We start from the raw sequence: 24009 nt of genomic DNA, 5'->3' as shown, positions 1-24009 counted from the left end.
ATGTTGCTACTGGAAGGGTTTCTATTTATGATTTCAGTGAACTGCTGGAATCCATAATTCTGTGCTCTAACTTCTCTGCATTTCTGCTTAATGTGCTTAATAGTCTTGAAAAGTAAAACTTTTGTCTATAGATTTGTTTTAAAACTGTAATTAGAAATATGTGCTTATATAGACTTCTTAAAGGTCCGGGTAACATACATATGTTTTTCTTAAAATTGATTGTTTTCCGATATTCAATTGTGTTTAACCCAAATATGCCCTTGAAAGTACCTATTTTTAATTACATTTCACAGTTCTACATGGCACCTTTAAATTTAAAAAAATTACAATTTCTTTTTTGTGCTCCCTTGTTGTTCTGAGCTTATTATGCAGTTTTATAATCTGCATATGGCCTCTTTTTCGATTGAATAATTTGCTTCAAGCAACAAGATATTCAAATGTTGCAGCTAATATAAAAGGCTGTATAATTATTTGTAATTAATTGTCTTATGATTAGTGTATTGCTAGTCTCTTTTGCATGCTTTTAATACAGGTGTGTTTTGAAAGGATTCCATGACTGTTTCTGTAGAGCTGTCCTGGGGGCTCTGAGGATGTTCAGAATTATCCCGCACGGTGCCTTAGCCCAGTGTGAGAACATGTCCTTCTGCTGGTGCTGCTCTGTCTTTCTGCTCCTCTTAAAAGATAGCTGACAAGAACTATTTAAAAATAGCAGGCCAAGGGCAGGTGACAAAATGTCACACAAGCAGCACCTGGTCCAGTGACAGCCTGGAGGGAGGGGAAAAAACAAACCCAGATGTCACAGACAGGATTCTATTTCTGAAGCTGGTCAAACAGCACAATTTCAGCTTCAGCAAAGGAACAGACAAGGGCCTGGCCAAGTGTTATGCATTCAAATTTGACTCATTTTTTTTCATAAGAGTTTCATTTTTTCTATTCCAAGTATGTGCTTAAAAGTAGAGATTAGTGTATACACCTTTTCTCTTTGCAAGTAATACCTGTAACCTCACACTCATTAATACACGGTTAAGGAAAAGAGAATTAATGTCCGTCTGGCAAGATTTCTAGAATATTTTAGCAAAGGTTATACTAACTGAAATAATAGGAGCTTTAATGTTTCTGTAGTGCCAGATTAATCTGAAAATATGTATAGGAGAATTATGTAATTAGAAAATGTGAAGTACTTAATGAAGATAATTTCTTTAAGAAGCTTTGCTCAAGAAGTTGGGAAGTAAAAATGGAAATTCTATTTACCTTCTGCCCCCACTTCCTTCTGCAGAGGCTGTTGGCTTCTCATAGCCTTACTGTGGCAACACTTTTTTCTAAAAGAAGAAAACTATAATGTGAAGAAAAGATTTATTTACTTTTCTTAAACTGCTTATGGCTTAGTTTCAGAAGTATACTGAAACTCCATGCTGCATCTGTTCAAAAAGAATATTTATTGCAGCACAGCAGTCTTTGTGACTGGAAATAGAAGGCTTTAACTATCAATAGGAACTAAAAATGTTGGAGAGGGTTGGCTTTAGTTCTGCTTTGCCAGAGTTTATTTGTTTAAGCTTGGGTTTGCAGAAGTACAGGAACATAACCATTATATTGGTTCTTCTGTACAGTGAGTGGGTCCTGAGCTCCCGTATTTCAGTGCCTGTGTAGTGAAGAAATGTAAAGTGCCTGTTTTCTTAGCTCCTAAACTTAACCACACACCTAGAGATATGAAAAAAAAACAACATATGGAATGGAGTTACATTATATACATGAAGTTAGTTATATTACTCAATTGAAATAAATTTTTATATGTCTATAAATATCCCTTGTATCTTTTTCCAAGTGAGGATTGATATCATTTACAGCTTTCAAATTATTTTAGATACTGTATTTAAGAAAGTCCGTTACAAGGTTTCTTCAGGGTAAGTTTTTAATACTTCAGCTCAGTAAAATGGTATCTAAACCTAACCTGAACAGCACTACTTCTGTTGGCTCTTTTCTTGCTTTAACAGTGTATTTGCTGGACAAAGTCTCCTTTGGGTCAAGAATATATAATTCTCAAAGTACATATGAATGTACTGCATAAGAATAATAGTCCCTCCAACCCAGTGTCTTATCTCAAGTAGTAGGTGTTAAAAGACTCTTAGGGAAGAACACAAACCCAGGGTAAGAACTCTCTCTCCAACTGTCTGTCAACTTGAGAGCTTCTGGTGCCACAGGTAGTATGAAAAATAGTGATTTATTTTTACCAGTTAAGTGAAGGTTTGTAATGCTGTGCTTGTTATTGGAAGCCAACTATAGATGTCATAACTGCAGGAAGGTTGAACTTGAGGCCTTACTTTGAAAGGGTAAGCATAATACTTAGTGCAAAGCAGAAGAATGTATTAAAATAATTCTTATTGTTTATTCTGTGATTGCCATCATTTTAAGTACATGCCAGTAAAAGTACTGTGGTATATTAAATATTGTCAGTGTGTATTCTTGAGAAGTTGTCTACAATAGATGAAAGATTCACCCACCCCAACTGTTCATCCCCTTTAGAAATTTTTCATATTAATTAATTAATTCAGTTTTTAAATAAAAACATTGAAAATAGCTTTTGCTTATGTTGCAGGGCGTATGGGAATAAATTTCCATCATCCAGGAACAGACAATATTATGGCTCTTAATAGTAAGTAGTTAATGTCTAGTGATTTATATTGTCATGTTAAATATTATTTCTTGCATTTGTTGTGTATGTGGCTGCATAGTCAAATGTAGATATATGTAATAATATTTGCATAGAAATTTATGTGCACATTCTGAAAATGCTTTTCATAGATCGGTCACCTCTGATTTTATTGGTAGAATTGGTGATTCCTTATATTTGCTTTTTAATGACTTTATGTTTGACTGGAAGCTTCATAATGCCTGCTATAGATAATATTACAAAACAATCTCTCTCATTCCCTCTTCTGTGGATGTATATGGATGTTAAATCTGTAACTTTAATTTCTGGTATCAATCCAGACATATTTCTTCCTGTTGGGATGAGCTGTTACAAGTTTTGCATACAATTACATTGATTGATGGGGTTTGCTCTGTTGGTTTCCATTATGCAGACAGGAATGGAGAGAATGTTTACACATCTAAATGATGAGGGAAAACTGCACTTCACCGAGGGATTATTGCTTTTGTTTGTGTCAGGAAATAAAAGTAAAAATGAAGAGTCCAGTCATGAGCACATGCATTCAGAAACCCTGCTGGAATGGATCTGGCAGACAGCTCCTGTGTGGGGAATGTGGGGCGGGGTGTTGGGCACCACCAGCGTGAGGGAGAACTGAACTATGCAAATACAAGCAGAGCGTTTGTCTGTCCAATCCTATGAAATGCTATTTTGGAATGTCCATTTTTCCTTACAATGGTGTATTAGACATGTTAGAAACTTCTCTTAAAATTGTTTGCCTTTGCATTGTCAATGTAAGTTACACTGAGTATAGTTGAAAACTGCATTTTTTTAGTGTGTAGTACCAAGCAAAGTGTAATTTATAAACTTGAAGAACTGAAAGTTTTAATAGGCAAGATGTAAGGTGTTTAACATTAGGCTTTCAAGGCCAGCTTTTGGAACCTGTAAGACTTTGCTTGTATTCTTAGTTTTACACTGTTAATCATGAGGTGCTATTTTGAAGAGTTTCAGGTGTCATAGTTAGCATATATACCCCATTTTCTTATAGGCACATGAAATTATGGGAAAGCAAGTAATTGACTAGGAGAAGCACTCGGTTTAATTAAAGACTTTATTAAAAGAGGAAGCTGTTCATATTGAGGTGTAACTAAGTTCTACACAGTTACAGTTGTTGGCTGTTGGACATGAATTCTGGTCTCGGAACGTATTTGTTGTTCTAATGTGGGCATTTCATTGAGCTGATGGCAAGTCATGTACTTGTGAGGATGGCATATTATGATTGAATTTTGAGTTACTTTTAAAAATTTACAGTTGCTATGAAATATATACTAGCATTTCTTACAAAGTCTTCCAGAGATTTTTGAAAGACAGGAATAAAAAACTGATACAAAATATTATACCATTTTGGGACAACTCACTTTTATCCTGAATGAATGATGTATTCTATTCTGATTTCTTTTTAATGGAAATGATATTTAAGAAATTATTTCTTTCTGTCTAATTTCTTTGAAATTTTTGCAGAATCTTTAAAATCTATTAGTTTGTAAAAAAAACCAATGATCCTTTGTAGCTGTAGTCCTGGTGTATGCTTAAAATATCAGTAGGGCTAATTGAGGGACCTAAACAAAATTTATTTGTGCATTTCCACTATTTAAAGTATTAGGGGTTTCTTGAAATATTGACTGTTTATAGACTTGCATAAGCTTGGAATCTATATAAATATGCAATTTATGCAAAACTAAATTCAGCACAATTCAAAAGTCTTGAGTAAGTTCCCATGTATTTCTCTTCCCTTTTTTTACTAGGCGAGGCCACACCACTTTTGATCATTACTGAGAGCCCAGAAGCTAGAATTATTGTGCTGTGAATCCTGTTGGGTTTTGCTCTTAAATCTTTGAAGAGCTGAGAATAAAAATGAATGTTCAAGTACATAACCTTAAAAATTGCTTTCTGTGATTGAAATCCGCAGCTAAAACTGAGTAATTTAGAAATACGTGATTTCCATGTCATCCATTGCCCTTGTGATGGGGAAATATACTGAGAAAAGTTAGTTCAAGAAGAAATTTTCTTTGTGCTGGACTGGTTGTGATTTGGGTTAAAAAATAAAATAAAAATTCCCAAAAGATATTTCATAACAGTAATTTTTGGAACAATTTTGAGAACTTACGTAACATCTTTAAATCACAATACTTGTCATAGCTATGTATAATTTTTGTGTAACCAAACACTGTGTGCTGAAACTGCAAATCCAACCTTCATATTCTATTTATAGGCATTGCTACATAAGCATTTTTCTCTTTTCCTATGAAGACACAGTAATAATCTTTGAGATTTATTACTCAAAGCCCAATTTCACACTGACAGGGTACACAAGCTTTTGAAGTTGGAAGGCAGCATATGCTCATGCCAAGAGCAATGCAAAACTTCACATCTTGTAGGGAGAGGGGAAGTTCTCTGAGGGATGTTCAGCTCCTTCTCACCCTCTGTGGCAGCACTTTAAACTGTCCTTCAGCTGTTACTCTTATTTACTGATTTCAGCCTTTTGAAATGGCATTTTCCTGACTGATTGTTGAGCCACTGTCTGCAAGTGGTGAAGGGGATTGTTTGGGTCGAGAGAAGGTGTTACTGCTTAGCTGGCAGCACAGTGTGGAGCACATGCCACCATTTTCTTCATCATTGTGCAAAGCTGTGAATCATCATCATCTCAAAGCACTAAGTTCTGAAATTAAGTAGTCAGTGGGATAGAAGAGATTACATTAAAATGAATAATTATTATTAATTTCTTGTTATCATTAATGACATTATGCTTGTGTTCATACACAGTTGCACATGTGTATAAGCGTGTTTGTATTATAAATGCTCTTGAAGTACAGAATTAGGCTTCTTGTCAGGAATGCAGTGTTCAAATATTCTCAGAGGTCTAAGCATAATCCTAAAGAGCATTTAAATAAAAGGAAGATGCAAATATTTAGATTTGGAACATTGTTCAAAGGGAAAAAGGTATTGCTTCTGTCTGTACCAGATCTAACTGAAATATCCCTAATTAAAATAGTGGTTTTAATCAGTTAGTGATATCAGCTAGTTAACTTTTTAATAGTATCATTCATACTAAATAGTAGAAAAAAATTTTTAAATTTTCATCTCCAGCAACTTAGGAAAACAATTGATATTTAATGTATAGGGGAAGTGTGGCATAAATTGAACTATTGATTTTATTTATGTAAATTCCTGCATGAACTTGAAGAGAAACCATCTATTAATGATGCTTTCAATAGGTGTTTGCAGTACCAGTTAAAAGCTATATAAAATACTAAGCAAAGCCTGAAAAGAAATTAATTTGCTTTGGCAAAGGTGTTCTCCATCCCTTCTCTTATTAGTATTCACTGCCATACGTTTCTGCAACCACTGCTTCTGTTTGGAAGCAATTGGACATTCTCTTGAGTGCTTCTCAAGGGAACGTGCTTTTTAATTAGCTGTATGAATAGGATCAGCAGGAATACACAGTCACCTGTGTGGAAGGTGGTGAACTGTCTTTAATGCTGCTTGGGAGCTCCAGAGAGCCCACAATGAACCTCAGCGGGAGGGAAGTATGGCAGGCGAAAAAGGCAGATGGGAATAAGCAAGGGTGTGGGATATTTCTCAGGAAGAACTGAACTGTTGTGCTTGGATCCCAAATGATAGTCCATAAAATAAGTTTAAAAGTAGTTAAATGAGCAAATGAAAAACTCTTTTGTGAAATGCTGGAGTTTTGTTTTTGTAAAGCTCCTCTGTGCAGTGATTTGCAGTGATGTTGGGCTTCAGATGTTCCATCTGCTTCTACTGCTCATTCTTGCCTCCTGTGAAAATGTGTCATCTATGAGGTCTGGTACTATTTGCTCTCCATCTGACTGTCATTTCTTCTTTTCATTAGCCTAGTTCAGTTCTGTTTATTGAGAGTAAAATAATTTGAAAAGTACATTAAGGTGAGGGTTTGGGGCACCTTTTTAGATGTCTGTGTTGAGATTTTGGGTTTACTTTATTAATACAGGTAATAATTATGTGGGGAAGTTGTCATGCCATGACAGGAACTGTAATGACAACAAAATTATTTCATTTTTTATTTTCATGTTTCTGTTGGTTTTAACATTGTCTTGTCTCCTTAAGAGCTACTGTACTTGGCTCTTACCATATTCTGATGTGTTGCTTTCAAACACATACAGTGTTTGGATATAAAAAAAGTTGCTGAAGTAGCATTTTCTATTTGAACTTTTTGCCAGTGCTACTGTTATAACTTGAAATGAGCTGCTCCAAATAGAAGGTTTGTTGAATTACTTTTGTCTTTCATGATGCTGTGTTGGCAGTGTAACAGCTAATAAAAGCTTGGGGGTTTTGTAGTGGTAGCATTCTGGGAGAATGTGTGACTAAATTTCAAGAGATGTCAATCCCTCCTAATAATTTGGTATTTGCCTATAGGAATTCACTGAACGCTTTTGCTCAATGTCAGGCTGGCTTATTAATGTGTTACCAGCTTATGAGCACCTATGGGATAATAGAAAGGAAGAAAGAACACTGAGAGACCCTATAAGGTTTGCAAAACTAAACCTAATTTAGTCGTGAAGAGACCAGCGTTGATAGAACTGGAGGGGAAGAGTGAGTGAAGTGAAGTGCGACACAGCAAAGGCAGCAGGGCTGATGGGAGTCCCAGAGTGGTGAGCTGTTACTCTATACATACCTTGTGAAGTTTTTCAGAACCAGCTGTGCAAACAGTATTGATGCTGCCTTGGAGGCTGTGAGATGAGCTTTTTGGTATCTCAACATCCCTTCTATACCAATTTAATTAAAAAAAAAAAAGAGGTGGGGAAGGAAGCCAAGGAGTAATACAACATGCTTTTTCTTCTCCCTTCCTTAAAATTTTCCGTGTTAGCACCTGCACTTGCAGAGGTCTGATTTGGCTGTTACTGAAGACGGTGTCTCTTACCAGTGACCACTAAGGGCTTTTTCTAGCAGAAAAGATTACTTAAATCATCTTCTTCTTAATCCAACTTTGTAGCTCTTTAATACCTTGTTTGTTTGTTTGTTTGTTTTACCCTCCAGTTTTCCTGCCTCACAGCCTCACCAGTGTGCTTTTCTTTCATCTTTGTGATTCTCTCTGTTGTGTGTTAGTGCCATCTGTTTCCTCAGAATTGTAAGATTTGCCAGGCTATTCCACAAGCATTATATGTGATGCTAGAAGAGATGAAGCAGCCTGGCTGTTGGAAATGCGAGTTTTATTGTTAACAGATTTTTTTAAACTAAAACAGATGAAAATAGGTAAGCCTTCCCTCCTGCACAATTGTTTGGCTGCTCAGGTACCTAAGGAAGGAACATCTAAGCTGGTTTTGAGTATCAAATGCAGTTCACCTGTTTGCTCAAGTGTTTCAGGTCCAGTGTGTGGAACTTAACAGCATTCAGCTTGCACAGACATTGTGTTTTCCTGATGATGGGATTCAGTTGTATATAAGCATCTGTTATAGGTGAGCATATGTTACCAGGGAGATTGTTGTAACACTTGCATTTGTTGGCATTGGAAAAAAAATCAACTAGAAGGGACTGTTGAGACCAATGCCACCAAATTATTGTAGCCCCCATCTGCACATCCAGCCCATCTATCAGTGGAAATTGAGAACCCCCTTTTGAACCTCTCATAGATGGATGTCAATCATCTTTACCATTCATTTATGTGACCCTTTGTGTTGGGCAAAACCACATTGCATTACACTTAATTCTATCACCTTCCCTCAGTTCATGAATACTTTTTCACTGGTATTTTAATTCACTTGTAAACTTCCAGATCTCTAAGAACTTCAGAGACCCAGTGTTCAAAAGAAAAAGCTTGACATATTTTCATTTCTGATCTTAGAAAATTATTGCATAACTCATAATGTCCTAAAGCAAGTATTGTTCTGAACTGCTGACTGCTTCAAGAATACAAATGAGTGTTCCAAGCTAGAAGTAAGATTCTGGTTCCTTATAAATCAAAATGGTTCCCAGTCTTGTCAAATAAACTGTCCTTTAGCCAGGCTAGCTCTGAAATTTCTAATCTGGAAATGTTAACTTTTTTGTTTTGTAAAGGTAATCCTACTTTAAGTTAATTTAAGACCTGTCTTTAAGATTTCCTTGAAGTGTGCATCTTTGATATTGTAGACATGTAAATGCAGGAACAAAATAAATACCAACAGTGAAGAAAGAATATTTTTTAAAATCTCAAAATACTTTCTATTAAGTCCTCCATAAAATGTGATAATCCAAATAAATGATGTTGCTTATTTGTCAACTTGAAATTACCTGAACAGGTTCACTTTTAGTCGAGATATGGAAAGAGTGTAGCTCTTGTCCTTTTGGGTTAATGTTCTATGGATTCAGAAATTTATTATTTCCTAGGACTATTTGATATGTATACCAGTGCAGTTCCAATCCCATATTATATCACCTGCTGGCCTTGGGGAGTTCCAGTATCATTAGCACTAAGTCTGCTTGATTGCATTGCAAGGTTTGGGGAGTTTGTTTGCTGGTTCGTTGAAAGCTTAGAGTTCTGTTCTTCATCATACAATTGCATGTTTATAAAAATACACTCATCTTCTGGGATGAGGTGAGTTAATAGTTTCAGGAGAGTTATCAGAGGGTAAAAAAGAATCTGTTGTTCCTTTGTATTTGAGGACATGCAGCTTGGGACACAGTGGTTATGCAACTTTCTACCTGGCAGTTCAAGAAAGCTGCTAAGGATAAGGATGGACAGACAGTGAGGCTGTTCTGATCCTCCTGGGAGCTGCACAACTCATCAGTGCCTGCAACAGTTCCACTTTTTACGTAGGAAAATGTACTCATCCCTTGTTAAAGCAGCTGTGTTTTCCTTGATACTGGAATGGTCTAGAAGGTACCTAGGAAGGAATCACTTGCGTTGAATTTAGAAACATTTCAGGAGAGAGTTTTGCGTGCAAAATGATGTTTCTGTTTAGCACCAAAACCAGTAACTGGGGAGCAGCTGCCCTGGTGGGGTGGGTAATTCTGGGAGCTCCCAGTCTCTTCTCTTTCTTCTTCTGCTGGAATTGCCCAAGAGAGAAAGTAACATTGTATACATAACTCTGGTAATTTCATTGTTTGTAATAATGTAATAATATTTTTATTGGCTCTTATATGTCTTAATTCCAGAATCATTTCTAAATTTTTTTCTAAAATATTTGCTCATACTGGAGGCATTATGAAATTTACCTGATGAACCATTCCTGCTGTTAAATCTGTTATGCTCTCAACTTTAACTTGTGAACGAGATGGATATTTTTTCTTAACTTGTTCAAATGACATATTCTTATTTCTCATCCTGTGTAAACAAAATAGTAAAGTGTACATTCACATTCTGAAGTTGTCATGCTGAATAACAATCAACTTGCGTAAAAAAGTAACATTTTAATATAAGTACTGGATAAAACTGAGAAAATTTTCAAATGATCTGTGTATATATATACAAAATATAAACAACAATGGTGAAAACACCTTCTTTGAGTGTTTAAATGTGATGCAACGTTTTTAAATCAAGAAAAGCTTATTTGCCTGTCTCCCTATTTAAGTGGATTGCAGTATTTTCCTTCAGTGAAACTTTTTAATGAACACAAAGTCTGTCTGTGAGTGCAAATATAGACTAAAAGTATAACTCTGCAGTGCAGTATAACATAAAAGTAAATAGCAATAGGGTATTCTAAACTTCGCAGAAGTCTGTGGTAGATTTCTGTCATCATATACTGTTATCTTGTTCAGACCCTAGAGGTTCACATTAAGCATATAAAGCTTTGTTTTCTTCAAAAGAAACACAGGAGTCTTTTTCATCTCATACTGAAAAAATATGTATTTAATTTTTAGATTTCTAGGGTTCTGTTGGAGAAACCTCTTTCAGATAAATTACTCTCCAAATGTGTTCATAGTTGTACCTTATACATGCTTTTTTGGGGTGTGTGGGCATTCTTCAAGACAAGAACTTGGTACAAGAGGTCTGGCAATGATTCTTTGCCATCATAATGAGTAAAATAATATGGCTTTAACAGTAACTAGAAAGCAGAAGGACTAATTCTATTCTTGCTGCAAAGCCAACTCTAGCATTAATTCTGACTGCTGCCTGCTATGCAAGAAGCAGAGTCTCTCTCAGGGCTTGCCAGCCACCTCACTGTGACTGAATAGTTGTTCACACAAACAGCTCCTACTGTCATGTTAAATATAAATTGCAAAACAGTTTGTCAGGGCCCTTGACATTTTTCAATCCCCCTAATGAGATACGTAGTTGCTTTTTTGTGGCCTCATTGTTAGTGGAAGAAAAAGATGCAGGTGTAGGTGTATTGTGTCTGAGGTGGTGTTTCTTCAGGGCTTGAGGAAGAAGCTGCTTGGGTGGAAGAGGGTTTAATGCCAGTGTCTGTGCTGGAGGAGAGAGAGCCTTACTCTGGGTAGCCCAGGGGCACTCAGAGGTGATGGCCAAGGGTGACCAGTCAGCAGGTGAATAGTTCTCAAATAGCCACAACTGATCTGTCATGTAATTGCTGGCCAAGGAAAATTAGACAGGGAATGCTGAGGGGTATGGTGGGAAACCTGGGTGTGTAGGGCAGGACTGGAACCCATTGTGTTAGTTTTGGAAATAAGAGTTGGGGCTGGGAAGGGGGAAGAACACTAAAGATATTACAGTGAAGAGAGAAAGAAACAAAACAAGGCTCTGTTACCTATTACCCAACTTCTGTTGAAAACGCTTACCTGATATTTAGCCTTCCACATCTGATTACCTTGGAAGGCCACTTGTCTTGTGGTGGATTGAAGACCCTGCGTAGAAGACACGTGTTTTCCAGATTATTTTCTGTCTTCTTAAAATGTCAGATCATAAAAATGCTGGGTTTCGCATTTCCCCATTATATCATGTAATTTGCTTCTGCACTTGTCCAGCACTGTGGATTTTGCCATTGATGAATGTCTATTGAAAGGCTGTGTTAATTCTGGTAGTTATAAAGGCATTTTGTCAATCTGGTTTTATTCATCTAAACATACTGACTATTGAGTTCATACTGTTTTGGTAGGATTTTAGATTTTACAGATGGTTAATTATTTATATGGAAATATAATTGGAAAATATGTTCCCCACAACTAATCAATAAAATGCGAAATGAATTCTTTTAGTTACAGTTACTGTTGATGATGCTTATTGCCTCTTAAAACCATAATCCTAAATTATTATTTTATAGTACTTTCTGATATGCCTGAATTTTTTTAAATATCTTTGCTATGTAGAAAACTTGCACAGCAGGTATGTTCCCCCTTACCCCCCCCCCAGCTGTATTATCATCAGCTTTTTTCTCTTGTCTTGGATTGTTTGAATTTCATCTTGCACTTTTTGAATGTCTTTTCCTTCATTATGGTGGGAGGGGAAAAAGAGAGGAGGTGGAAGCTACATTTTCATTGCTTTTGGAGCTAAATCTAATGACAGTTGTACCGACAATTTTCTTCTGTGTTTTCATGCAGCCAGGAGCTATGGGCGGAGAAGAGGTAAAAGTATTTACTAAATGTTTTGTTTGCTGAATAGTAGGACAAATACACATTTAGTTTTCTTATGATAAGATGTTACCGATTTTAACATTATTTTGTTGACAAATTGCTTCATATAAATCAATCTCATATTCTTCATTTGCAAAACATCTCCTATTTAATAGCATCTTAAAGCAATGATGATCTTGAGCTGGTAACTTCAGGTGTGTTGCTGTTACTGGTGAACTGGAGGATGACTGGATGTAAAGAGTCTTTTATGATATGTATTTGTGATGTGAAATGTGTAGCATTCAAAAAAAATTTGTGTTTGTTGGTTTTTTGTAGAAGTTAAATGTTTAACTAACATTCAAATTTAACCTAACATTTAAACTAACATTTAAAATTACTTTTTTTCGATGAAACAGCTTTCACTGAGTATTACACTTGACTATTACAGTGAATTGCCTGAGGTAGAACATGTGTGAATACCAATACTACAGTGAATGTTGAAAATAGCTAAAAAAAATACAGTATTTGAGCACATTTTAACTGTATTTCATAAAAGAAAACCCTTAAAAATAAAAGCATTTTACAGATGTACAGTGCTGCATATCAATTTATTCTGAGAAGTTAATGAACAAGGGCTATAACAAGTTTGCTGACTACCAAGAAAGCCCTAATGCAGCTTACATTCATGTACTGTCCTGCAGCTTACACAGACTGGTTTTTATGGAGGAAATAACAGTGAAAATCGCAGCTTTTAACAATTAGTTAGATAGTGCCTAAGGGCTACTTTAAGCATTAAACTTCATTTTATCTTCTTTCCATGATGTTCTCTGACAGCTGGGCAGGTGGCATTGCTTCCTCTCTAAAATGTAGAATTTGCATCGTTTGAGAGAAGCTTGGAGACAGACTTGGCCATCCCACAGGCCAGCAGTGGCCGAGGGAGCTTCTAATTTGCCTGTGTGTATGGATTGAGGTAGTAGGCTGTACAGGCTGTACTAACACAGTTTATAATAAAGTATTCAAGCTTATTTTACTCTAAGCTGAACTGGTTTTAGTGTTTATTTCATAGAATCATAGAATCGATTGGGTTGGAAAAGACCTCCAAGGTCATCAAGTCCAACCCTTGGTCCAACTCCAGTCCATTTACCAGATCATGGCACTCAGTGCCACGTCCAATCTCAGTTTAAAAACCTCCAGAGATGGTGAATCCACCACTTCTCTGGGCAGGCCATTCCAATGCCTGATTACGCTCTCTGTAAAAATTTTTTTTTTGATATCCAACTTAAATTTCCCCTGGCAGAGCTTAAGCCTGTGCCCCCTTGTCCTGTTGCTGACTGCCTGGGAGAAGAAGATTCCAGTTTTCCTCACAAACTTACCTTCCTGTTTTTCCCCACCTCCAGAGGTCAGGCTACTATTAACAGCTGTTGAAAGCATCCTAATCCTTTTCAAGGCTCTCACGGTACTGAAACAAATTGGGAAGCATGTGGAGTATATAATCCTGTATACTCTCTGAGCATGTGAACACTGTCTAATTTCATTCTAAGATTGTGGCAAAAGTTTCCAGATTGATCAATTAGCACCAAAGTAGGAGAGGAGGTAGGAATCAGTAGGACACCATAAACTACTTGCAACTCACGTTTACTTGTAGAAGCCAAATACAATAATGTGGCAGTAATTGTGATGAATACAGTGTAGGCTGTTTTATATGGATTGTACTGATGACAAAACAGGGCAAACAAGTTTTGAATGTGCTGGGCTTCCAGAAATTGTTCTCACTCTACCTAGAAGCATGTTTCACTCCAAAAGACTTGTTTCCTGTGTGAAATACGGGCTTTTCTATACTAACAAGTAGATTTGTGTGTGTGTCTTGTCATTAAATCTCATTCATGCAACATTAAAGTTTCTGATGTTCATGTTTTATCATTACCTTGACTTTTATGATGTTGTTTTTGAGCTTTCTTAACCTTAAGAAGGATGAAATTCTACAGTAATTGTTAAAAATGTGTTGGTTATCAACTATGCTCATATATCCCTGTCTATTATTGTTTTCACCATTTGCATTGGGATAATATGCAGAGTAACCAGAGGCAAGTTTGTGCAAGGACTCATTTCATGTTTGTTATACTTGGATATATTAATTAGTGTTTGATTCTGTCACTGTGACTAAGCATCTTCAGTGAGAAGAGGTTTTGTCAGACATTTCTTGGGGCTTGCCATAAACTATCAGTTCTCTACTTCATCCTTTGTTTTCTTTGAGTAAAGAGGTTAGCATTTCTTTGTAGGTATTACGTTTAGGGCTGTTGAGTCATGTTCATGGTGCCTTGTTTTTAACTTTTGCAACCAGTTTTTCAGGTACAGATGTAAGCACAGCTATGGGAAATCAGCCCAAACTGTTTTGCTACACTGACAACTCAGAGATGCCTGGGGAGGGGTACAGGAGTATATTAAAAAAACCAGTGCAGTTAGTGATACTTTCCCGTAATGTTCTCCCAGAAATTTTCCCCAGGGCATTTAGTGAGGTGATGTCTCAATATTTATTGCTTTAGAATGTGTTTTTCTCCTATTCTTATTCATTCCCTTTTCTGAGCCTACATAAACTTTTAAAGATCCCCAAAAGCCTGTGGCAAGGGGTTCCAAAGTTTGCCTTGTTTTCAGCCTTGCCATGGACTGACTGTGTTCAGTGCACTTTATTTTTTCCCTTACTGGATGAGACAGTGAACAGCCATTCCCTATTCCCTTGTCTGTACACTTTTCATAAATTTAACTCTATACTTGACTTAACTCTCAAGTTTTAGAACATCGTTTGTATTTATGTAAGGTGAGTACAGTGCTTGTAGACTGTCAAGCATCCAGCATAAGAGGTGATATCTTGATTTCTAAGCTGCTGTGAATTGTTATTATCTCCTTCAGAACTCAGCACTGTCTCCTCTGCAGACCTGTATTTTAGTTGAACAATTTGTTCTAGCATATATTAATTTGATGTCAGCTTCCACTAATGTTTGTTTAATTTTTTACAAGAAGGTGGGTTGGTGGGCAGAAATTAAATATTAATTAGCTCCTTAGTAGTGTCAGCCTCTCACAGATATTTTCAAATTTCCTGCTTTTCAATGGACTTTCTGATTTGATCCTTTTGCACAATTTTAGTATTCCTATGTTTTTTTCTCTCATGCACGTGTTCTGTTTTATGTTGAAACGCCTATGTTTATACATGTGCATGACCTGTTTGTCCATTAATGAAATATTTGTCAATAGTTTTTCCTGTTTAATGCTCTAAACCCACCACTTCTGACAAGAAGACTTTGAAGAGTCACATCTCTAAATCCTTCTCTATGGCATTTACCCTGTTTTTATGTTAACGTATAGAAGTACAGTAGGATTTTTTGCTTCAGTGGATTTTTTTGTCTGTGATCTCTGTCAGTGTTTAATATTCAATATATTTTTTCTAATCAAAACTCTTCTGGTGCCTGGTGTTCATAAAAAATTCAGGCCAGTGTTCTGTGTCAGTCAGAACATTTCCTGGTTTTTGGTTTTTAGCTTGTTTTCTGTATATGGGATTACTGCTTCTTTTTGTCATCTGTCCTTTACCACTGGAGACTATCACTGATATTTTCAGTATATATGTTTTTCTGACTAGTGTCCCTCTGTCTTGATTTTCCTCATTGCCTGTTTTCATTTCCTGCACTTCGCTGTGCTGTTACTACCAGTGTGGTATTAATCCTTAGGTCTTGCTGGAAGTCCAGTTTCATGTGATCCATTACCTTTGAATTTAATTGTGTGCCTTGTTATTTGCATTTGTAATCAACACCCTTAATAAACTGTCTGTATCAATTAATGACAATTCCATCCCTAGGAACAATCCTCCATAAAATGAGTGGACAATTAGCTTTTCAGAGTTGAGGTGGGGTTCCCATCTCTGTATTGCAGGACTTTATTTTCAACTCAGGTATAGGGAATTATCAAATTCTAAAGTTGGCATATTCTACAGTGTTGCTTCTATGCAGAATGATTTTTTTCTTTATTAATAAATCTATTCTTAAGATAATGTGTATATATTTTCTTAGTAATAGCAACACATTAAATGCATCAGATGATTATAAATAAAGTCTTTACTTTTCATTAACAGACTGATTAGCAGCCATTTATGTTCATTTTTCTCATTCATTTCTGAAAGGATGTTTTAATACTGATTAACAAACAGTCTGACAGTCTGTTCCAGCTATCAACTTTTTTCTTCAAATGAAGGTTCTTTGTGGCTTGTTTAACAAGATTTTTTTTCTTGTTAGCTAAATTTCTTCACTACATGTTTAATATCCACAGTCCAAAGGCTTTCCGTGTTTATTTTGTTGTTTGCCCCTCTGCTCAGTGTGGGCCTTGGTTCCCTCGAGGTGGATGTGCTGCAGCCTTTGTTAAGACCCTGTAAAGCACTCTGAGGTGTACAGTGGCTTGAGGGATCTGCCTTCAAGATCTGTTATAGAAGGTTTAAATCTCTAAGATTCAGTTTGAAATGTGAATGTTGTGAAGGTTCTTTCTATAGCCGTGACACACAATTTCATCAGATAACTTGTTGTTTTCCACTGCTAGCCATTTGCAAGGGTTTGTTTTAAAGCTAAATTAGGTTTATTGTCCTAGAAAAATAGAAGCAATACTAATGAGCATAATTTGGACAACCGGAACACTTAGTTGCGCCCTTTAATGCAAATTCTGTTACAGTAAAACAGTAAAAGGAAGAGCTAATGTTGTGTACTAAAATATTTAGTTCTCCAGGAAATAGTGTTAACCATAGCTACTACAAAATCTGTTACAGGTCGGTCTTCACTCTTTCCTTTTGAGGATGGCTTCCTAGATGACAGCCATGGGGATCAGTCCTTATCGTCAGGTCTCAGCTCTCCAACGCGCTGTCAGAATGGTGAAAGAGTGGAACGCTATTCTCGAAAGGTGTTTGTCGGAGGTCTTCCTCCTGACATTGATGAAGGTACTGTGAATAAGTTATGTTGTTGAGATGCGGAAATTTGCTTTCATATAATTGCTATAAAAAAGGTCAGGTTTTCTTAAACCCAAATGTATTTTCATCTGTAGTGCTGGTGGCATTGTTTAAAACAAACACACACTGTCATCACCTGAAACACCTGAGAATTTACTCAACGTTCTTCTGTACTTTAGATCAGAAGAGATGGAGAGAGAACTGGCTGCATAGCAGGTCTTCTGATCTGCCTGTCTTCCCACAGCTGTAATGTGGGAAAGCTAAAAAAAGGAACTTAATGGGTACTGTCTCTCCTACATAGTCCTTTCCTGTTCTTCAATGTGGTTGACTTTAAAGACTTTGTTAATACAGTCCTTGCCAAAATACATTGGGCTTTAATTAATCAGCTCTTATACTCAGCATATATGCAGAGTTCAGATGACAAATATAGGACAACAGTTTGGTTGCAAAATAATAACCAGCTTCGTAGAGGTGGTCAGGGTTTTCCTCAATGAATATCTGCTCTACCCCACAAACCCTTACTCCCAAACCGAAGTCTTGACAGTTTTAGGTGTATTTTTCATATTATAGCTGGAATCCATCACTATCTAGTTTCAATGGGCATACACAGGGAATTTGAGGATGCCTTATAATGAAAATAGAAGGATCTCTGAATGTGATCTACTAAACTGGAGCCTAAACCATGTACAGTTTTAATAAAGAAATACTATGAGTTGGACAGTGCATGGTTGCATACAGCTCAAATGTGGTTCCTGTGTCCCATGATGAGTTGCAGGGCTGTTGATACAGATTCTGCTGAGTAATCAATCTCCAGTAAGAAGAAACAGGCCAGCAGGTACGACTGATGTGAACTTTGCTGGGTCCCTTAGAATCTAAATATACCCCTAACCTGTCTTGTGAGGAAGTAACACAGCCACCTAGAAGCTCTCACCCTCTTTCATGAGAGCTCTCCTTCAGTAACCCTTTATTCCTTCAGCTCCTCAGGTATACAATATGTGTTTTGTGCCTCTAGTTGCTTGAGAAATCTGGTGTGCAACTCATGGTGTCAGAGAAACATGACACATCTCACACAGCAATCCAAAAATTAGAAACCCCTTTTCTCCAGATGGCTTGTTGTTCTGACTTACCCAGCATCACATTAGACACAATTTTAAACTAATTCTTTCTTTAAACGAAATTTTAAAAGACATTGGGAAAAAAAAATTTTTTTAAAAATTACTTTAAATGCTTTTCTCTGAAGTATTTACATGTAAAACAAAATTCTCCTGTAGGATAGTTAGTGATGTATGTTCCATGGTGTTTCTAAATTGATGCTTAAAAAGTGAAGAAATAACTTGGTAATTCAAGGCAGATTTCCTGAGGGGACTGAGGAAGATGAAATCCCCCCAGCCGCATGACCTGCTGCAGGCGCTTTCTAGGGCAGGCTAAAGGAGCTCCTCCGTCAGTCCCATGTGGCTGCATCTGACCCTGCTTTGTGACTATAATTAGAAGTAGAGCGCAGCTGAAGCATATTTACTTCTGATAGATCATGTTTGCATTTAATCCTGCTGCAAACTTCCATTAGTGGAATGTAAAATTACTTTTTTAAGCAGTCGTGTATAGCATAGAGATGAAAGAATATTTAAACCTCCTCTATGGATATTATTGCAGTTTCCACTGTTCTTAATAAGTGTAGAAAACAGTAAGTTTTGTTTTGTTTTAAGTAAGACTTTTTGGCTTGCAACTGTCAGTCTTCACATTCTCTCTAAGGTGCCTCATTTGTTTTTTGTAGATGAGATCACTGCCAGCTTTCGTAGATTTGGACCTCTTGTGGTGGACTGGCCTCACAAAGCTGAAAGCAAGTCATATTTTCCACCTAAAGGTAATTAGTTTAAAATACATTTATGCAGGCTGTTTGGTAAAAGGAACTCATGTCTGCAATGAAACAATCCATTACAAAGCAAAGATTTGACTCTTTATGGTGAATTTTCTGTCTTTTAAAAATGTATTTTCAGCTGTTTTCATGATGGGGAAAAAGATCATGATTTAGTTACTGAAATGTGCTCCTCTGTGTGTACTTCAGTATGCCTTGAGTCCTTGAATTAGGCCTTAATTTATACTAGGATTAGGTAGAAGACAAGTTGCAGAAATTTCCCAGTGCTGATTCTCCTGCAGTTTGCACTGCAGAACTGACAAGAGGAATAGGTGGAGTCACTGTGTATGTTGGGACCCAAAAAGCTGCTCAAAGCACAAGCTCTGCATCAGGGCACTGAACACAAGCTCTGCTGGAGAGGGCAGACTGGGATCAGTCATATGGACACGGATTTGAGGCTGGAGCTGGTTTGGTTCAGGGTTTACAGTGTGTGCAGGGAGAGTAGTCTTGTATCTGTCAGCAAAACGTAATGCAGACCTGTTTTGGTTGAGAAAGAACAGTTTATGGGAAAGCTCTTTGGGAGAGTTACTTGGCTAAATCAAGCTGCTCTTACTGTACCCTACTTTCTCCTCTGATTTTGTATTATATACATTCTATTCTTGTCACACATGTGCCTCTTGCATATAGTTTGCGAATTCACTCATGATCTGAAACAGGAGCAGGAAGTTATACACAAAATTTCTTACCTTCATGTTAAGATTTTCTGTTCTCACTGCCCCTGAAGGCTGTTAATTGCTCATTAAGGCCACTGATTATTTTGGCAGAACAATGGGCTGTTCAGTCAGTGAAATAGCTAATACTAAAGTGTTTTGATAGATACATTTTGACTGTTAGAACTCACAAATAAAAGCCAACTTAATTTATTTGGAAGCTTAATTGCTGGAGGCAAGATAACTGTGACAAATACTTGCCCTGTAAACAGTATTTGGGACGCTTAAAAACAGAACAGAAACCCATACATGCTTCCTCTTTCCTGTTCCATTCTCACCACTCAACCTTGCTGTCAGTAGTTATTATGCAACATCTGTTCTTGAATTTAAAAACAAAACAAACAATCCCTCAAAAATCAGCAACAAAAACCCCCAAACAACAATCCCCCCATCTATTCTTATGGACAGTTGGTAATATACATGGTTTTTCTTTTATTTATGTTATTTTTAAAGGTCTTTAGGGTTTTTTTGACTAACAAATTCTCATTGTACCATCACTTCTAAGTTAAAAAAACCCATACAGCAAAGCCAGCTTCTCCCTGTCCTCAGTATCTTAGCACTCTCCACTATTTCCCCTCTTTTTTTCCTTTTTTTTGCTCTTAATAGTTCAGTATCTAACTATTCATGGTAGATCAACATGGGACATGCAATTTTGATTTTGTTCTGTATCTGACTCTGGGCTAGTTATGCCTCATCAAACTTGTAAAAATGTTTTTGAGTAAGATCTATTTTAGCAGAAGACAAGGGAATGCAGCCTCACTTCTATTTTTGTCATGATTCTAATATAGGAAACAGCTTTCAAAGGCCCTGCCAGTTGCCCTGAACGTCTGTCTGAAAGTGCTAAACAACAGTCAATCCCAACTGTTCCAGATTTATTTATAACTGACTTCTTAGTTATCAATCAGGGCTGCAGCATCATAAGTCCTGCATTCCTGGCTATGGGATTCACTTACAGTCATGTTAAGCTTGGTAGCTCAAATGTACTTGATTTACTCTGATCTCATATAGGCAGCATCTGCGTAGAAAACAGAGTATTATTACCAGGAGTCAAAAGGTAAAGTCTGAATGTGTATTATACTTTTTTCACAGCTTTTTGATCTATTTTTTTTATGAAGAGCACTTATTTTTCCAAGTTATTACAGAATCATTGATATAAGTATCACAGTAAAATATCTCTGTTGCTGTTTTTAATTAGTATTTCCTTTAGGCCTTAAATATAAGTATCTTTTTTGAAACCATTTTATTTTAAGCTGTTTTGATGCATTAACAAACATTTCTTTAAAAATACAGTGAAATGAAAAGAGATATTTGAAATTATACTTAGTGTAAAATTCAGTGACATGATGTATTCAGCTGTCAAGTACTCATGAATTCAGATGTTTTCTCTCTTAATTTTTTAGGTGTCTTCTCTTCCATGTTGCATTGCTAGTCTGTAAATTCTCTGGCATTTTGAATATGAGTCTTTCAAATGGAAAATACGTCTGAAAAAAAGGACAAATGAAATTTTAGAGGAGAAAATGAGTTGGGTTTTGTGTGCTAGCAATCTCAAAAAGACGCAGGAGGAATGGATTTTTGGAATGCAGCTGGGATGATGCAGAGGCTGATCTCTGTTCACACATTAATAAAGCTTGGCCTTCAAGGCTTCTCCCGCCTACCTGAATATGCCCCACTGGCAGTAAAGTTGAGCCCTGCTCTTTCTAAACATGTGCCATCACCTCCAGACAGACTTCAGTTTCCTGTTGATGGATAGCCTTTTCCATTACTCCTCTGCAGGGTCAGACCATGGGGCAGTGCCTGAACTTACAACAAAGTTCGGGGTTTTTGTTTGCTTTGATAAGTGTTCACTTAGAGATTTGGAGCAGACAACATCAGTAGCTGATGCCATGGGTCAGCACAGTCAGTTAAGTTTTGTGCTGGAGCCATTTCATGTCATGGTTTTCTGTCTTCCTTGTTACAGCCAGATGATGCAACATTTTGAAAAGTCAATACAGACTTCCAGTATCTACTTATTGGTTTAATTTGTTGAATTTTGGAATGTTTATTGTGTTGATGCAATAGATGAATTCCCTGTAGTTGCCCTGTATTAGGAGCACTCTGATATTCTTAGGGCTAGGAAGAAGAGGCTGCAGGGACCATTAGCCATGGCTAATCTGATCAAGCATGAAATCTAAAAGATTAAATTGTTGCTTACAGTCTAGTGACCTCCACCACCACCCACCAGCCCCCCCGAGGGCTTTATCTGGTTAGTTTAGTCATCAAGTCAGGCCATACATGTGTAGTCAGTTCCAGCAAGCCTTATTAGCCAATTTATTAGTTGATACGGTTGATTAGCTTAGGTGCAGTGTCATGTAAGCTGTCATCAGGACTAGCTGGAGTTCAGAAACATTCCAGCAGCATTGAGCTTGAACAAAGAAGGTTTCCCTGGATTTGGCGTGCTGGCCAGGATGGTGTCACCACAGGTCTGCTTAGGCACATTACCCCGGATTTATTGTTGGACTTGGTGAACATGAATGTTTGTGTGTGAAATATGCTGACCTGTGGTGAGTTACACAAGGCTTATTTCAGTGCAGTGTCAACAGTGGCAATTTGGACCTTGGAGGATTGCAGATCAACATAGATGTGTCTGCAGCATATTTCTCAAGCACATCTGTTCTTTCTATATTAGCCAGGTTTTCCTGTTTTCTCAGGTATTCTAGGTTTTTGTTACCCTTACTGAATCTTGCCTGATACCACAGAATACACTGTGAGCACCTGTTTGTAAGAGTAGTCTGGCTTTGTCAGCGTTTCACTTTTGGTCATTTTAATTGAAAAGCCAAAATCATTTGATAGATCAAGCACACCTTGCAGGATGCATTGATTGCCAGTAAGTTCAATATTTAGGTTGCTGAGAGAAGAGAGACTGGTGGCACTCAGCTCTTTTGTCATTGGGAGTCTATATTGTGCACTTGGACAAGAGAGGCTGGTGACAGCTGACAAATGTGTATAAGGGGTTCTTATTTCTAGGTCTGAGCATCTGTATTGTTGCCTCAACATTTCTTTATACCCCTCCTATGCATTGTAAAGCTCAGCACTGTGTTTTTATGTTTGTGATTTTTAATGCTTTTTCTCTGAATAAGGCCAATTCATTCCTGTTGCCTGAGAAGTCTTTGGATTACTTCCTTTGGCATCTGTTTGGGTATGTTAGTAACGGAACTGGCAAAATTATAAATGCCATGTGTTGGTCTTGGGTAAGCAGATGCCCAGTTCGTAATGTGTTTACTTGGCTCTCACCACAGAGTTTGAGAATTAAATGTGGTTTGTGGCTAAGTGTTTTTTGAGTACCTATGAGACGCTGAGAAATAAAGAAATATGCATTAAAGAATGCTATCAAAAGTAATTGCACATTCCCATGTAGCAAAATCCAGGTAATTCATGTTTTATTTAAATAGAAATTGATGGGACTTTCACTTACTTGCTGGTCTGCTGAGTTAAGCAACCCTTATGCTAACTACAGTAAGTTTTTTTTCCTTTTTTATTAAACAGATGGTGCCAACTGTTTCAAAAACACTCTTTTAGGGGTTTTTAACAGATTGCTAGCTTTAGAACACTTTTAAAAAACTCTTTACTGGTTTTTCTTTGTGATAACTATGATTTTTCTAGCAATCACTAAAGACTGCAGAATGTGTTTTAAATTGCAGAAATTATGTAAAAGTTTCCCTCTGTTTTTTTCCATTTAGAAAGAGTAATGTTTGGATAAAGATGAGAAGTAGAGTGAGAAAATGAAGCATGGCAGAGCTTGGAGATAGGATGTGTTTGGAATGGGAGGAATGCTTTGGCTTTACAGTTGATTTAGATGTGTGATGCAGTAGTCTTTATGGTTGTGCTGTTCTTCAGTTTGTTATGCTGTTATTTGATAAAATTAAGCACATTTGTCCCCACTGCTCCATATGGTACACTAAGGGTGAGCAAGATCTCATGAAAAAGGAAAGACGCACTAAGTAACATGAAGTGATTCTCATGCTTTAATTTAAAACAACTGGTGGGACAGACAGTGAGAGCCCGTCTGATTATCTCTAAGGTACTGTTCAGATGGGAACACTGTTGTTGTCGTCTTTTGTCTTTTGATCTTGATTTTGTGGATGAGGACCATTTCCATGGTTAATTCCATTGCCACTGCAGTGGCAACAGGAGTTTCTGGCAGAGGAACAAGAATGAGTGATTGCAAGCAAAAATATAGAGTCCTAGTTCTAATTTCCTCAGTCATATT

The 24009-nt window shown here is 37.0% G+C and overlaps 1 protein-coding gene across 6 annotated transcripts in view; it reads left to right on the top strand.

Annotated features, from left to right (window-relative positions):
* Positions 1-24009, top strand: part of CPEB3 (cytoplasmic polyadenylation element binding protein 3) — a 75703-nt gene that overhangs the window by 29602 nt on the left and 22092 nt on the right. For 4 of the 6 annotated variants that reach the window (XM_071564100.1, XM_071564098.1, XM_071564099.1 and 1 more), the window contains exons 4-7: positions 2594-2650; positions 12152-12175; positions 16965-17132; positions 18913-19002. In XM_071564100.1, coding sequence (XP_071420201.1) covers positions 2594-2650; positions 12152-12175; positions 16965-17132; positions 18913-19002 — 339 coding nt within the window. The remainder of the gene's footprint in view (positions 1-2593; positions 2651-12151; positions 12176-16964; positions 17133-18912; positions 19003-24009) is intronic. The other 2 variants (XM_071564101.1, XM_071564104.1) reach the window with 1 other exon arrangement.

Source organism: Pithys albifrons, chromosome 9, assembly GCF_047495875.1.
Source record: "Pithys albifrons albifrons isolate INPA30051 chromosome 9, PitAlb_v1, whole genome shotgun sequence".
Taxonomy (NCBI): Eukaryota; Metazoa; Chordata; class Aves; order Passeriformes; family Thamnophilidae; genus Pithys; species Pithys albifrons.
The sequence above is the reverse complement of the archived record's forward strand: the minus strand, read 5'-3'. Positions and strand labels throughout refer to the sequence as shown.